Genomic DNA, 14,883 nt, shown 5'->3' on the forward strand with positions numbered 1-14,883 from the left:
TAACTTTACTGAAGTTGGATCAATTGAACAGTTTGTGCACACAGTCAATTTTTCAATTATTTCTTAATTTTAATGTGTAAACAATCCAGGTTATACTGACTTACAAGATTGTAAGTATTTAATCCTTATTGCTAAAATTCCAAATTAAGTTACTTTGTGGAATGGATGTGTTGATTTTTGCTTGAACCACTGTCCAGACCATGTTCATCATCAGCTTGCCATATTGTTTTCAAGACTGCCTGAATGACCAAAATATTCAAATTATTATTGTAGTTGTCTTTTTAATTATTGTTCAAATTTCATGTGATTTAATAGGTTTTCAGTTTTCCAAACAGTATTGTGATGTTTACATTTATTCTTTTATACAAAATTCTGCCAGACAGTGCAACTTCAATTCATGGTCATTATGAGAGAAAAAATATTCCTGTTAAAATATTTGGCTAATTATTTCAGCTCAAAATTTTTCTAATCGAGTGTTAATCATTTTAACTCCACATGAAAGATACTTTTTGCAGCAGTTGCACCCAAATAAATGTCAGCCAGAGATTTTGCGAGCTGGTAGCATTAGTGCTTTCATTCTTGATTCGAGAATTCATGCACATTAAACAGTTTTTGGGCATGTGCACACAAAATACTTGTAATGGGTGCAGTATTGTCACAGGTGCAAAACAATGTACAAAAATTGTGATAATTGGTAAAAATTTGCACCTTTGCGTAAAAGTTAAATTTAGTGTTTCCAGATGAATTTTCGATTTGAGAATGAATTGAATGTATTTTGTACCTTTCTTATAATTACAAATTTAGTTGCAGTTGCCCTGCTTCTTTGATATTTAAAATTCATCCTATTTATATGCCCTGTTTGCCCCTAGCTAGCTTAATATCCTCGTGTCATTATTTTAGTTTCTTTTATCTTCCAATTGGTGCCCTGCCTCTTGGAATGTGAATGCATGCTGCCTTGATCTTGATTTGCACCAGTATGTCCATCACATGACTCATCTGCTGTATCAAGTATGTGTTCTTCACTGTGTCATGGGTAACTTGTTCTTTCAGTCTGTTGACAGATTTAAAAAAAATAAGATGATATCTGGTCTGTGGCAGATAAAACGACAGATTTTTCATAAAGTCCAAGAGTCAAAGTATGATCTTGCTGGAAAAGTTTGGTCACAACAATTTCTTAGGTTACCATGTACACTTTCAGAAGTGATTTTGATGTACAGGCAAACTTATTTTTATCTTCATATGGTTGGGTGTTTTGGGACAGATCAAAAGGAATAGAACCACTTGGTTTCAAGACAATATTACTGCAAGCTTGTAATTACCAGTTTTACACTGAGCAATATATATAGTGTTGTGTGCAAGCAAGTACCCTATTTCATGCAGTCCATGTAATATTATGTTTCACCTGTCAGTCAAACAGGAATGGGCATCTCTTTAATGTGAGAGCTTTGATTTATTCGCTGTCACTAGCAGCTCATCAGCAAGTAGACTTTATCAATATTTCAGGAGATACATTTTCACCCATGAAAGAGCAGTCAGTGACTGCTCAGTGATAGGAACAAAATGTGCATTGTAGTACAAAAGATTTGTGTGGGCCTAGTTACATCATTGTGTTCTAGACAAAACCTATCAAACCAAAATCCATTGGGACAAAATTGATGTTTGGTTCTCTGAAGTTGCTGGTTTACTGCATGTTTCCCCAGATGTGAAAAAATATAATTTTGTAAGTGTTTATGAGAGAGATAGAGAGAATGTAGTTGGAGGACATCTGTGTACAGTATATACTCACTTGTAGAGGAAAAACTACAATCAAAAAAAGTTCCTAATCTGAAGTAGCATAATGTACCTGTGGATCAGGGTCTGTGTTGTTTGTTCTGTTGATTACTCATGTCAAACTGCACAGACCCAGATCTGCCTGTGCATTATATGTAAGCAAGTATATATGGTACGAGTGTACTTTAAAGCAGAACAAAATATTAGGACCTGTTTATGTTTTTAAAATACATATAATGCAAATTTTTTTATCTGAACATAATAGATTCCTTCCAAAGTCATCAAGTCGTTTGAATAAATATGATTGTTCCATGTAGAAATACAAATGAGATACTTTTTATTTATAACTTTGCTGTAAGGCCCCCCAAAAGTATGTGCACTTCTGGTCAGCTGACCATCTCAGTTTTACATCCCCCCCCCCATGGTTATAAAAAAATTGTGAAAGTTGTTTGTTCATCTGATTGAGTTGGTTTTGCCCAGTACTTTGAAGTGCTTAGTTCATTTCTGTATACTATTCATTATAATATAAATGTTCAAAAAGAACTACTTACCTATCCTAAATTTAAAACCTTTGTAATACTAAATAGGAAACACAAGGGGGAGGGGCTAAATTCTGTTTGATTCTTAATGTTCATATACCAGTTTTCCCCATGTTTCTTACACATCGGTATTGGTATTGGTATTGATTCATTCTCTCTAATTAGACTAATTTTATAATATAATGACTGTGCAGTCCTATGACACTTAAGCTGGTTGTTCTGACAGATGACAGTCATTACTTAAATACATGTATGTAATGATTGTTCTCCATTTACAAACAGTTTGACTTAATCTCCTTTTAGAATATTCTTTTGTTGTCTCCTTTGGCAAGGCATCAAAAGCAAAACTGTGTGACTGGTTGATATATCCATGGTATTTAATTAGAAAACAAGCAAAAAATATTTTTTTTTTATTTATACCAGCAATAGCATGAATCACAAATAGATAATTTGCAGATAAACATAATCTTTTTAAATGACTTATCTACAAGCATTTGATTGTTAGTAGTTTGCCTTAAAACTCTTTCTACGAAATAATGAATACCATATGTACTTGCTTGTAAGTCGAGTAAGCTGCAGAAGCAAATAGCTTGATCTGTCATAGCATCATGCACCAGCAAATCAGGGTCTGTGATGCTTTTCCTACTTATTACTCCTACTAAACTACACAGACCCAGATCTGCTGGTGCCTTATATGACAACAGGTCTGGGTCTGTACAGTTCGCAGTTGGACTAGTCTTGTGAGTATAGAAGTTATTTTAAGATAATTTGTAGGCAGAATTTCAAGATTTTTGACTTTCACTACCAAGCAAAAAATTTTTCATTTACCTCTTATAAAAAGAAAAATTGTTTATTACACTTGGCCTTTGCATTCAAAGGAAACAAAATAACCACATTTCTTGAATGTCTGTTTGTTGGAAGGTTAATTGCTTAATTGGTGACTAATTACTTATTCCCAAGCTTACTTCCACAAAAATTAAGCTTTTCCAGATTATCTTTAAACAAAATCAATGAAGATTGTTCTTGTTAAAATTTAACTCCAGAAAGGAGAGGGTTGACTCATCTTAACACATTTGGCCCCAGAGGTTTTTGTCGTTTTTGCCTGAAATGTGCGTAGGAAAGACATTTGGGGGGCTATTTCTGAATACATTGTAATACATCAGTTTTCAACAGATTTTCCATGAGACTAATGCCTAGTTGTATTTTTGTTTTTTGCTTATGGACTCATCATATTCATATAGAGACCGCAATTTATTCTAAATGCCCACCTTATCCTAGTTTTTGCAAAGAATCGCCTGTCTGTGTGCACTTAAGACCAGTATGCCTTAGATCTGAGGCCAAAAGGTCTAAAGTCCGGACCCAAAATCGCATTCCGACCTCGAGAGCGAATTTTGGGTGAAAAAAAAATGGATCCAAAAAATGAGGTTTTCCTTTTGTATTTTGTAGTGCAACTAGAACTTCCAGATTATTTGGTATCATTTTAGAGCTATATCTGTCTGCTTTTTTTAAAACCACCCATGTTGGTGTATCTTAAATGACCTTGATGCTGCAAAGCTCGGAAGTAGGGTACAGCCTCATTGCGCTACAGATGGGATCGGGGCCGAACCGGTTAAGATGTTCAGGGTGCTCAGTTTTGAAATGGTAAATGTCAAAGTGACTTTGAGCACCAGGTATACCATATTACTCACTTTTAAGACTACTCCAGCTGCATACTGCACAGATCCAGACCTGCTGGCACATAATGCACTGGCTGATATTGGTCTATATATTGTTTGGAGTAATCAGTATTAAGTCTGAATGGATGGTCATATCAACCAGGGCTTTTCACAGACATTTTTGTGATGTTTAGTTGGTTGTAAATGAAAATGGTGCTGATCTGTGTCCAATATGGTGGCCATCTTGAAACTCTTGTCACTTGTTTTGAAAAGAAAGCCATATCCATATGGGGTTTTGATCTGAATGTGACTTAATGATTTAGTTGGGCCTAAAAGAAAATGGTGCTACTTGGACATCAGATATGGCCGAAGGAACAGTCCTCTTGAAAAATATTGTTTTGCTACTTATGAATGGATGGGTGTATTAGCATGGAATTTTCACTCAAGGATTTCTTAGAGTGTCATGTTGGTACTAACTGAAGATTACACAGGTCTAATATGTTGGTATGAACTATGGAGGCAGGGAAGGGTCTTCAAGTAAAAGAAATAGTTTGGCACATTTCTTGATATTTATCACATGACTGCTGTTTTATTTGGGTTCTGCTATCCACATTATACTGCTAAAATTATATCCAGCCAGCCTGCAAGCCATCTATCCAGCTGTTCAAAACCACTGCTTTCTTCTAAATGGTTGCCAGGATATTGACAAAATTTGGTATGTAGTTAGGCTCATATGGTGACCAATATCAAAAGGAGGTAATTTTTGGTCCTGTACTCTTGGGGTCATTGGGAGGAGTCAGTTGTAAAGTACTATACACAAAATTGCAACTACGATGACATTTTTTAATATTTTTTTGTAATCTTTGTACGTGGATTCATAGTATGTGGATAGTACCACCTTCTGGTCAATGACATTGATTTGGGGGTATGAGTCCATCATAGGATATTCCATCCTTAAGTCTTGGTTCTCAATTGGAGATAGGGGTCAGGGTTGGAGAGAACATGTAATAAAAAGTTAGGAAAAGATAGGGGTCAGGGGTGGAGAGAACATGTAATAAAAAGTGAAAATTTGTTGTTGTGACGCTGAGCAATGAAAGTATGGGTATGTAGTACATGTATACATTTAATAACACTTCATTGTGTCATAAATCATAGCATACTGACTTGGCCATTGGAATGTTATGTCATTGTTATTTCACTGAATGTTTTGTGGTATTGTCAAATAATCTCAGTATATTTTGACATGTTATAAATAGACTATTACATTTTACCTTTTTACGAAATTTAATTTGAAATGTACAATCATGTTAGAGGTTCATTTTCTGGGCAGAAAGTTTTTGGGAAACTCGGAAAGAAAAAAGAAAATATAGACTTTATATACAGTATGTATTTCATCTCAACCATGTCAGGTCCAAAATTTGGTTTTGTACTGAACACCCATGTGTCACAGTATAGGTTGCTTGTTGTAAACAATGTTAGACTTTTCTTTTTCTAATATAGAAATTAGCCAGATCATTTGTATCAGTTAAAAAAAACTAAGCTGCCTTCCATTGATGTAAAGGGAATGCTACAAGTCTTGATGGCTATCAGGGGAAAGTTCACAAGGTACAACTTTCTCCAGGTATATAGTACAATTACAGTAGTTTTCCATGTGGAAACATTGTGGCTGGTCGGTTGGTTGGTTCTTAATTGGCGCTTTCAGCACCTTGTTGACTATATCATGTGAAGGTAATTAGAACTAAGTGTCTTATCCAGGTTGGCCTCGGTGAGTATCCATCTTGTGACCCTTGGATTGGAGCTTTGTACTCTACCTAACTGCATATAGCAGTAACGTGGTACCATCATGCACTGGCAGATGGGAGTCTATGCAGTTTGCTTGAAATTATAAATAGAACCAACATCACACAGACCCTGACCCAATGTTGCATGTATTGTAGAATAACAATGGAAGGGGACACTGTTCAGCCCTCTTCCCTCAAAATTTGGGAGGGAGATATCCAACTTTAGAAATGAGTGAAGAAAATAGTACTTAGTGCACTTAATAGTGTTGCAAAATTTAGATAATCTTGTTTGCTTTGATAGTTTGGCTACCTTAACTCGGTACTTTGATCTTTTCCTTGTGGACTTGCATTAGTAAATGTTTTATCAAGTGCTCAAGTGATCCATGAAACACATTTGAATATCGGGTTGCAGGGAAGAGTTTACTGTTTTTTTTTCCGTCTCTGATCTTACGTCATGGTTTCCATTCATTATCTACCAGCATTTATTATAATAATTCCCATTTTTACCCCCTGACAATTACTTTTCTTTTGAAGTTAATAACTTATTGATTAAATGACAGATTGTGTTTTGCATATATATAGTCCCTTTTATCATTATTTTAACCTTGAAGTAAATTAAATCATCATCAAAACACATGTGCCTTCAGCCTAAAAAATATGTTAAACTATCAGCTGTCTTGGACTTTACTTTGCAACTCAACTGGCTACCACAAACCTTGATTGATTCAGTTTCCGAATATGTATGTTTTAAATAATTGCCATCCAACAGTTTTTGTAGGTTTTAATGCCTTTGACAACCAACATGGATGGAAGTGAATTGAAAAGAGATCATAATATTTTTTAATTTTCTTTGGATGAAAAGTAAACCCAGAGAGTGTACAGGGGTCAAGATTTGGGGACATGGGAACAAAAATTACAGGAAACCTGCTGCTTCGTGATCAAGGTGCAGTACTACTCACCTGCTGATGTCCTTTTTGACATTAGGTCCACATTATGCTGAGGTAAACGTAGTAATAAAAAAGACATCTCTAAAATTTCTCTTGTACTTAACAGACAAATGAATGTGACAGGTGTTCTTCATTTCTGTCTTGCATATCATAAAAGGTGACTAATGATTGTAGGAGCTTGTTGGTCAGCTGAATAATGCCTGATTAATAGGAGCTTGTTGGTCAGCTGAATAATGCCTGATTAATGATTGTATCTGCTTGTTGGTCAGCATGTCTAACTAATGACAGAAAGGTTCAGATCCAATCATTGTGTCAGCTTGGGTTGGCTGCAATGGTGTGTCCTTGGACAGTTCACTTAATAACCTACTTGTGTTATTGTGCCATTAAGCACCAACTCGGCTGAACACATCTCCTCATGGAATGTTAAAATGAAAAGAAGAAAAACAACATAAAAGTACATTTTTGTTATTTACTTTTTCAAAATACATTCTTTCCTTTCAGTATGTGATGTAATTAATCTGTGGATAATGAATGATCATTTTTGACATTAAATAACTTGCAAATTTATGTACTTGTGATGACACAGATATTGGAAGAATTCTTTCAAGACATTTTTCAGCAAGTAGGCACTTTGATTATAATTCTAACTTCATATCAAAGTGCAATAAAGTTTGCCAACTACAAGCAGGTTTTAAATTTTAGGCCATAGTAAGTATTTAGTATTTTAATGTTAGGGTAAATTTTGTTTTATTTAGTATTTAAATATCAGGGTAAATTTTGTTCTGAAAAAAGCTTTTTAGTTGAACAGGTCAAAAGCATGTGGGTTATTCAAGCTTTTACATGATGCAGATAAGACTGGCAATCACTTATGCCACTGTTGCTAAAGAGATACAAATCTTTATATTAGTTCTTATAAAGAGTTGCTCAGAGGAATTTGACAAAAACAATTTGACTAGTCCAGATCACATGGTCTTTTGCTGTTGTATTGGGACATGGGGCTGATTTCAGTCAGGTGAACGTGAAGCCTCTTTTAACTTTGTCAGGTTTATTGAGTTTGTTGAGTTTATTGACCAGAGCTCTAGATGAGCATTATATTTAACTATTGATGCAATTAATTTTGAAAAAATGCATATAATCCAAGGTTTTCAGCGTATTTGAACCAATCATTAATATGGTATAGCCTGCATATTTCACTCTAATAGATGTACTATTACTGTACAGTCATTATAAAATATAAGCTCAGAAACAAATGATGGCCACATTTGAAATGTTGTAGATTTAGAGACCAATTATTTGATCAGGGCGGGTGGGTGTGCCTGAATTTTATGCTGGTGGGATTCTTTTTTTTTCACTGTGAGGTAAATTACATTTTTATAGTAATATAATGGCTATAATATATATATATATATATATATATATATATATATATATATATATATATATATATATATATATATATATATACAGAATCAGTGGAATAAATCTGTTGCTCTTTTTTTTTTCTTGTCACTTTTATGGTGGGGCATGCAGCTCCCATTAAGGGCCTGCAGTTAGGCACATCTGACATACAGTATTGGAAGTCATTTCCAACACTAATGGTGTTCATTACAGCTGTTATTTAAAACCTCACCAGTCCCAAGTGTTGTAGAAGAGCATGCAAGTGTGTATACACCATTATGTAAGAGGGAAAATGGATTAGTTTTAAGCACCAAGACCCTACACAATGACCAAAAGAATGTGGAAAGAGCAGACAGGGGTTACTCAGAAAACATCTTCATTAATTTGTATGCACTGAACAGACTGCAACTGGTAATAAAATTCCTTTCCATATCAAAACAAGAAAAGTTGATGTTTACACACCATTTATATGCCTGGATTGCATTGATCATGAATTTCAGCACAATGGGAATTTTTGTTAGGATAAGGAACTGTATTATTCCTAGGTGTAAACAAACATAAAGGCTTTATTGTGCTGCTGACACATCATTTATTTAACTTCAAATGTGATGTATTGGATGTTTGAAACAGCATTTTCACAATAGGCTTTCCCCATATGTCAATCAACCTGGTTTAGCACCTTCAAGTTTTATTACCTATGGCCAATGGAAGGGCTATCCAGTTTAAGGTAGTGTGAGGAGTTGTATTCGATTACAGTAGGTTGATCAGCAGGTGGGAAATGTTTCTACATCTAGGAATTAAAAAAATATATCAGAAATTATTAATTTGATTTCACTCATATATCCAATTTCTTTTACTTAATAAAATAAGTAATACTGTTTGCTAATTATTAGTTGTTTTATTTGTTAGGAAAATATTTTATGTAAATTAAGCAAATTGAATAGTAACTAGTTTTGCATTATTCTATTAAACTTTGGAAATAATTGTCATAAACCTTATTAGCTACATTTTGTAAAGAATATATTAACAGATTACACATTTGTTCAAGTACATATATACTAGGTTATATAGAAATGAAGAAAAGAAGATGAATTGCCACAACATTTTCAAGTAGATATGATACACTGATTTAATTCATCTGAAAGTTTGTTTTGTTAAGTAACTGTAAAATCCAAGCTAGACTGGTTTCTTGTTATCTTTCAGCGGGTGAGTGTTTTCTGGTGAATGCCCACCTGACTGGAACACTGGAGGAAGAAATTTGGAAAAACACCAAGACTGGCTTCAATTTGGCAAACTATAACATGAACCATTCCCTCTCGGTAATGTATTGCTTACTGTTGATAAGTCTTCAACAATATCTGCCATTTCAAGTTCTATAGTAGTAAGGGTGAGATCTAGTTCAAAGGCACTCCCTTATCAGATTGCTTCTTTGAATCTCTTTTTTTCCCTCCACAGCTTAGAAATTAGACACCCCCCTTTTATGTACCAGTCCAACATTTGCTGTAAAAACTCCACACCCTGACACAATTAGCATCAGAGAGATACAGCCTCCTAATGATCTTTGTTACAATGGAGGTCAGTATAGATAGGGACTCAAGTACTAATTCAGTTCCTATAGCAAAACTTTAAATTTCTGAGCGCTCATGATCAAACCTATATTTACCAGTATAGATGAAACCTGGATGTCAGCTTCTGTGTAGAGAAAAAGGTACGAGTCACAGCATTTTCTGGACCTACATGTGTTTGAAATGTGCTTTCAATTCCGCACCAAAGAGTCAGGTGCTAATTTAAGTAATGAGTGTTCCAAACTCAAGACTGTAAAAAGACTGAAATTCCATCAATAAAACAATGTCCCTATTTTTTTCAGTTACAGCTAGGATAAGCTCTCAAAAGATTACATTTTCCTTAGAAATAACTTGCATTATTAACCAATCCTGGCCAGCCAAACCCATATATACTCTATTTTACGTTCACCCATTTCCAGGCTGTTTTGTTCCCATTTTTCCATGCAGTTAGTACCGTGTGTTCTGTATCCACCCTTGATTTTCTTGACAGACCTAGGAATAGTTCAATGCATAAGTAAGCAATGTGCATAGTTCTGCTTGTCAAAGATTACATTAGTGAATATTAAATTATATTGCAAGTTCATGTTCACCTATATAGCAGTGGTGCATTTCAGACAACATTTAAGTATTTGAGCTTTTGAAAAAACGAAAATCAGAAAAAAATATTAAAATAAAGCTGTCTAATAAGAGTCATCTATTTTAATATCACCATTTATCTCTCTTCAATTTAATACTGAAATGTATTACCAGCCTTGTCATATTATGTAATTAATAAGTAAAAGGTCAAGGTGACCATCTATATGTACATGTATTAATTCAGAAAAGGAGATTTAAATGACAGAAATTACTTAAAATTCCCTCTAGAAGACATGTAATTGAAAACTAAAGTAAGGTAGAAATAAGTCCATCAAAACATTCACTGAAAGAAATTAGTGGGATGCCAGTTCATGAGAGATCATCAACATTAAGAATGGGGGAAGAGACTAAGTGAAGCATTATTGTTTCAAAACACAACTAGGAAATATCATATTGCTCACCATAATTACTCTCTAAATGGTAAATTGTATAAACTTTATATAAGTAATTACATAGGTATAAACCAATGTGCAAAACACTCCAACTAACATAGTCAAATCTACATACTCTACACACTGCACCCCTCCCCCTTCTTGGCAACAGTTGATATATCTTAATATGTGTTTAATATAACACTGAAAGACACTCTGTAATTTACAAAAGGTATTATTTTGCTTGTTATCCACAAATATAACAATACGATTGCATTTATAGTTAATTGCACCTGCATATTTGGAGTCACTATATTGCTATAGCTGTCTATAGGACTTGTGGTACTAATTCAGTTCCCATAGTAAACCTATGCAAACACCATGATATTAAAAATTCAATAACCTTAAATTTCTGAGTGCTCGTGATTAAACCTGTATTTATCAGCATAGATGAAACCTGGATGTCAGCTTATGTGTAGAGGAAGGGATATGAGCCGCTGTATTTTCTGGACCTACATGTATTTGAAACATGTGCTTTCAATTCTGCACCAAGGAGTCAGGTGCTAATTTCAGTAATAAGTGTTCCAGACTCAAGACTGTTAAAGGACTGAAATTCCATCAGTAAAACAATGTCTCTATTTTTTTCAGTTGCAACAAGGATAAACTCTAAAAAGATTCTTTTTCCTCAAAAATAACTTACATTATTAACCAACCCTGGTCAGCCAAACCCATATATACTCTTTTTTTATGTTCACCCATTTCCAGGCTGGTTTCCATTTTTTTTAATTCATTAGTACCATGTGTCCTTAATTGCCAAATGCTTAAGCTTTTGGGGTGAGGGTGTTGCGATTTGTGCTGGTTTTGGTACAGGATGATGTGGAACGAATAGATAATATAAATAAAATTATTGGGAAACACAATAGTGAAGCAGTTTTGACAGGATCAGTAACATGTAAGGGCAGAAATAGTTAAATTAAATGCCTGTCAATGGGATATCATTGTTGCTCCATCAGTGTGGGGTTGTAGGTTTCCTGCAGTTTATTTATCCTATACCCCCAAATCTTCTCCAATTCCCTGATCACTGCCACTGACTTTTTGTGAGGAAAAAAATGGAAAAATAATCTCAGTAACCACATTATTTTTGTATGGATGTCTGTCCTTGTATATGTTGGTGCTAGCAATGGCCAACAGTGGTCAGTAACAAGCTACAAATTTGCATGTGAGTGTACATGAGAATCTATCAACATTCAGTGTATTTTAGTTCTTGGGCCTACATGTATGCTGTAATTTGTCTTGAACAGCTGTCTGGTTTCATAGCCTATCCAAAATTTAGTATAGTTGATTGTCATTCATCATCCCTTGAAATAATATTCATAGATAACTTGTCGAGATAATAAGGCCCAATTAGAAAACTAAAGAGTAAGATGTCCCTATTACCTATTCTCATTACATGTACTTACATAGCCCTCATGTGTGGTCTTGAAGTATGGATGGGTGGTCTTTAATATCTAAAAGGTACCATATATACTTGCTTGTAAGATGAGCCCAGTTGAAAACTGCAAGGACCCAGATATTCTGTTGCATAATGTGCTGGCAGATCTGGGTCTGTGCTGTTTGTTAGGAGTAATCAAAAGAACAAACAAGATGGATCCTGATCTGTAGGTGTATTATGCTATGGCAGATCATGATCTTTGTTGTTTCCAGTTTGACTCGACTTACAGGTGAGTATATATGGTAATGAAGATACTTCTTAGACCAATGTAATAAATAAATGATACTTATTAGACCACTGATGACTGTAAAGCGAACTAAGGACAGCATGAATGGACTGGTGCTGCAAAAGATTAGCATCATGTTCTAGACATGTACAGGTTTTTCTATATTATTTTTCATTCAAGAATCCAATCAAGAATCTCATTGTTTTTGTCCCAAGGAGACGAAATACCTTTGGTATGGTCGCATGAATATTTATTTGTATGTCAGTAACAGGGACATACGGGCAGCTATTATTTTTCCATAGTTATACAAGTTTTAAGATGTTCTGTCTTGTACATTCTTGAATTATCAGATATAAACATGGATATATTTTAGTTATTTAGACCTGCTAAACCTAAATTTCTTTCCTGTCTGCCATTTCTTTGCCATACTTATTTTCCATTTACTTCATGATGGGTCCCATCTCCCTATGATAATTCCTACTATTTTCTAAGAAGGCCAGATGTTTAGATGCTCTGTCATTTTTTTTTTACAAATTAAAAGAAAAATTTATGTTTTATAAATTTAACAGTTAAAATAAGCACTTTTTCCTACAAAACAGGCAAATGAAACATTAAAATGAACAGGTCATTCATTCTAGAAACAAAAATTGATTGTCCCAGCAACATAACTCCCTAGACTGCTCCTGTGGTCTAGTGGTTAGAGTGTCCAATCCGGATGCTGGAGTTGAACCCTGGTCGAGTCATACCAAAGACTTTTAAAAATGGTACTAACAGCTGCCTTGCTAGGCACTCAGCATTAAGAGGTTAGTGTTTAAGGACTGGTCGGCTTGGTGTCAGGTTAATGTGACTGGGTGGGACATCATGCTACATGTCTGTGGCTTGCTGCCCCCAGTGCTAGACATCACTTTAAACTGTCACACTGCAGGCATCGTAGCGATATGACTGAAAAATTGTTAAAGCTTCATTAAAAGACATATGCTGAAATTGTTATTAAAAACTGGAAAATGAAGATAATATGAAGTTGAAAGATGGGACAAGTCAAAAATTGGTCTGGGACCAGTCATCATTCAATGAAGAAGGCCAGTGAAATGTAATTTGTACAGCCCTGTTTTATTTTCATTGCCCTGTATTTGCCACAACCTTTTAGCAAACCATGCACATCTGGGAACCAGATGATCAATTCTCCAAGTAAGGGTAAAATATGGGCACAGTAATAGATTGGAATTTAGACTGGTTGTAGGTGCAGCATGCACCTCACCCCTACTCTCATAGATTGGAATTTAGACTGGTTGTAGGTGCAGCATGTATCTCACCCCTACTCTCAGGATATGTCTCAATTTCAAAGATGAATATAAATTTTTAGATCTTGTGATTTTGAAATTAAAATATTGTACACATATTTACAGTGATGGAGGAGTTTTGTGGTGAGTGGGTGCATGATTAACGTCACTTTTTCAGTTGAATAATGGATAATGTTAACCATTTTAAACAAATCAAACCTGCAGAACTTAAGATCGACAGCCTCTTTCCAAGACATTTTCCTCCCATCCTTGATTTAAATTACCACCTTTCACTACAAGCTATTCACATTTAGACATCAGAATAATCCCATCTGTAAATTTTATTTATAAAACTTTCTTGTAAAGTTGAGTTTGTACTTGACTGGAGACATTTTATGAAAGAGTGGCCAAAATGAAAGAAGCATTTTATTAAACTTCCATATCCAGAGAGAGAAACGCGAATCAGAAATATGTCACCAGAATTTTGCAACAACATAGATATAGCTGGATATCTTGTTTTCCGTCACAAAAATTACTTGAAAGCAGAACTAATTTCTGCCTGATTAGATTTCACCAAGGGTAGCAGGACTGAGTGGCAAGTAAATTGTGGTTTTGATTTCCTGACACTGTGTTAATAGGAAGGTAGGACCTTGTTCGAGTCTTTGATCTTGGCGAGACAACTCAGTTATAACTGCAGGGAATTTTCACTTGGTTAGAATGTTGTCAATGTCATTAGCTGAATGGATGTTAGTTCAGGTGAGGATGACAGGGTTCATGCAATCTTTGCTTTGTAGGTTTTTGATTGTTTGTTTTTTGTTTTAAATTTGATTTTCAGCTTTAGCCAAGTGTTAAATCTTCATAGATTGGAAAGTTTCCTGACTAGGACTTTCATGTGGTTGGCCTCTGTGTAAATTTTATTTCAGTTTGATTTCATTATTGCACTGTATCTGTTAATGTTAAGAGTAAAAAAAAAATGTTTCACAGCGGCTGTATTGTATCCATGTAGGTGACTATTTATGGTGGAGGGGGTGTTTTGTTTACGAAAACATTTCCAGGTCCACCAAAGGCTTCCAAGAAGTCTCCTGCTTTGATTTCTTTTAAAATGGACTATTTTATCCATCAAAATTAAGTTGAAACAAAATTCTTTTGTGATGAAAGAAGAAAAAATATCCTTTCCCCTTTCCAAAAAATTGAATGGTTTGTCACTAAGTTACCATTTTATT

General features: G+C 34.7%; 1 protein-coding gene across 1 annotated transcript in view; it reads left to right on the forward strand.

Annotated features, from left to right (window-relative positions):
* LOC149780112 (uncharacterized) overlaps positions 1 to 14,883 on the forward strand; it is a 140,425-nt gene that overhangs the window by 20,087 nt on the left and 105,455 nt on the right. Inside the window, exon 2 of the mRNA XM_089936885.1 lies at positions 9,294 to 9,409. Coding sequence (XP_089793011.1) covers positions 9,294 to 9,409 — 116 coding nt within the window. The remainder of the gene's footprint in view (positions 1 to 9,293; positions 9,410 to 14,883) is intronic.

This window comes from Sinohyriopsis cumingii, chromosome 16 (assembly GCF_028554795.1).
Source record: "Sinohyriopsis cumingii isolate HCF-2022 chromosome 16, ASM2855479v2, whole genome shotgun sequence".
Lineage (NCBI taxonomy): Eukaryota > Metazoa > Mollusca > Bivalvia > Unionida > Unionidae > Sinohyriopsis > Sinohyriopsis cumingii.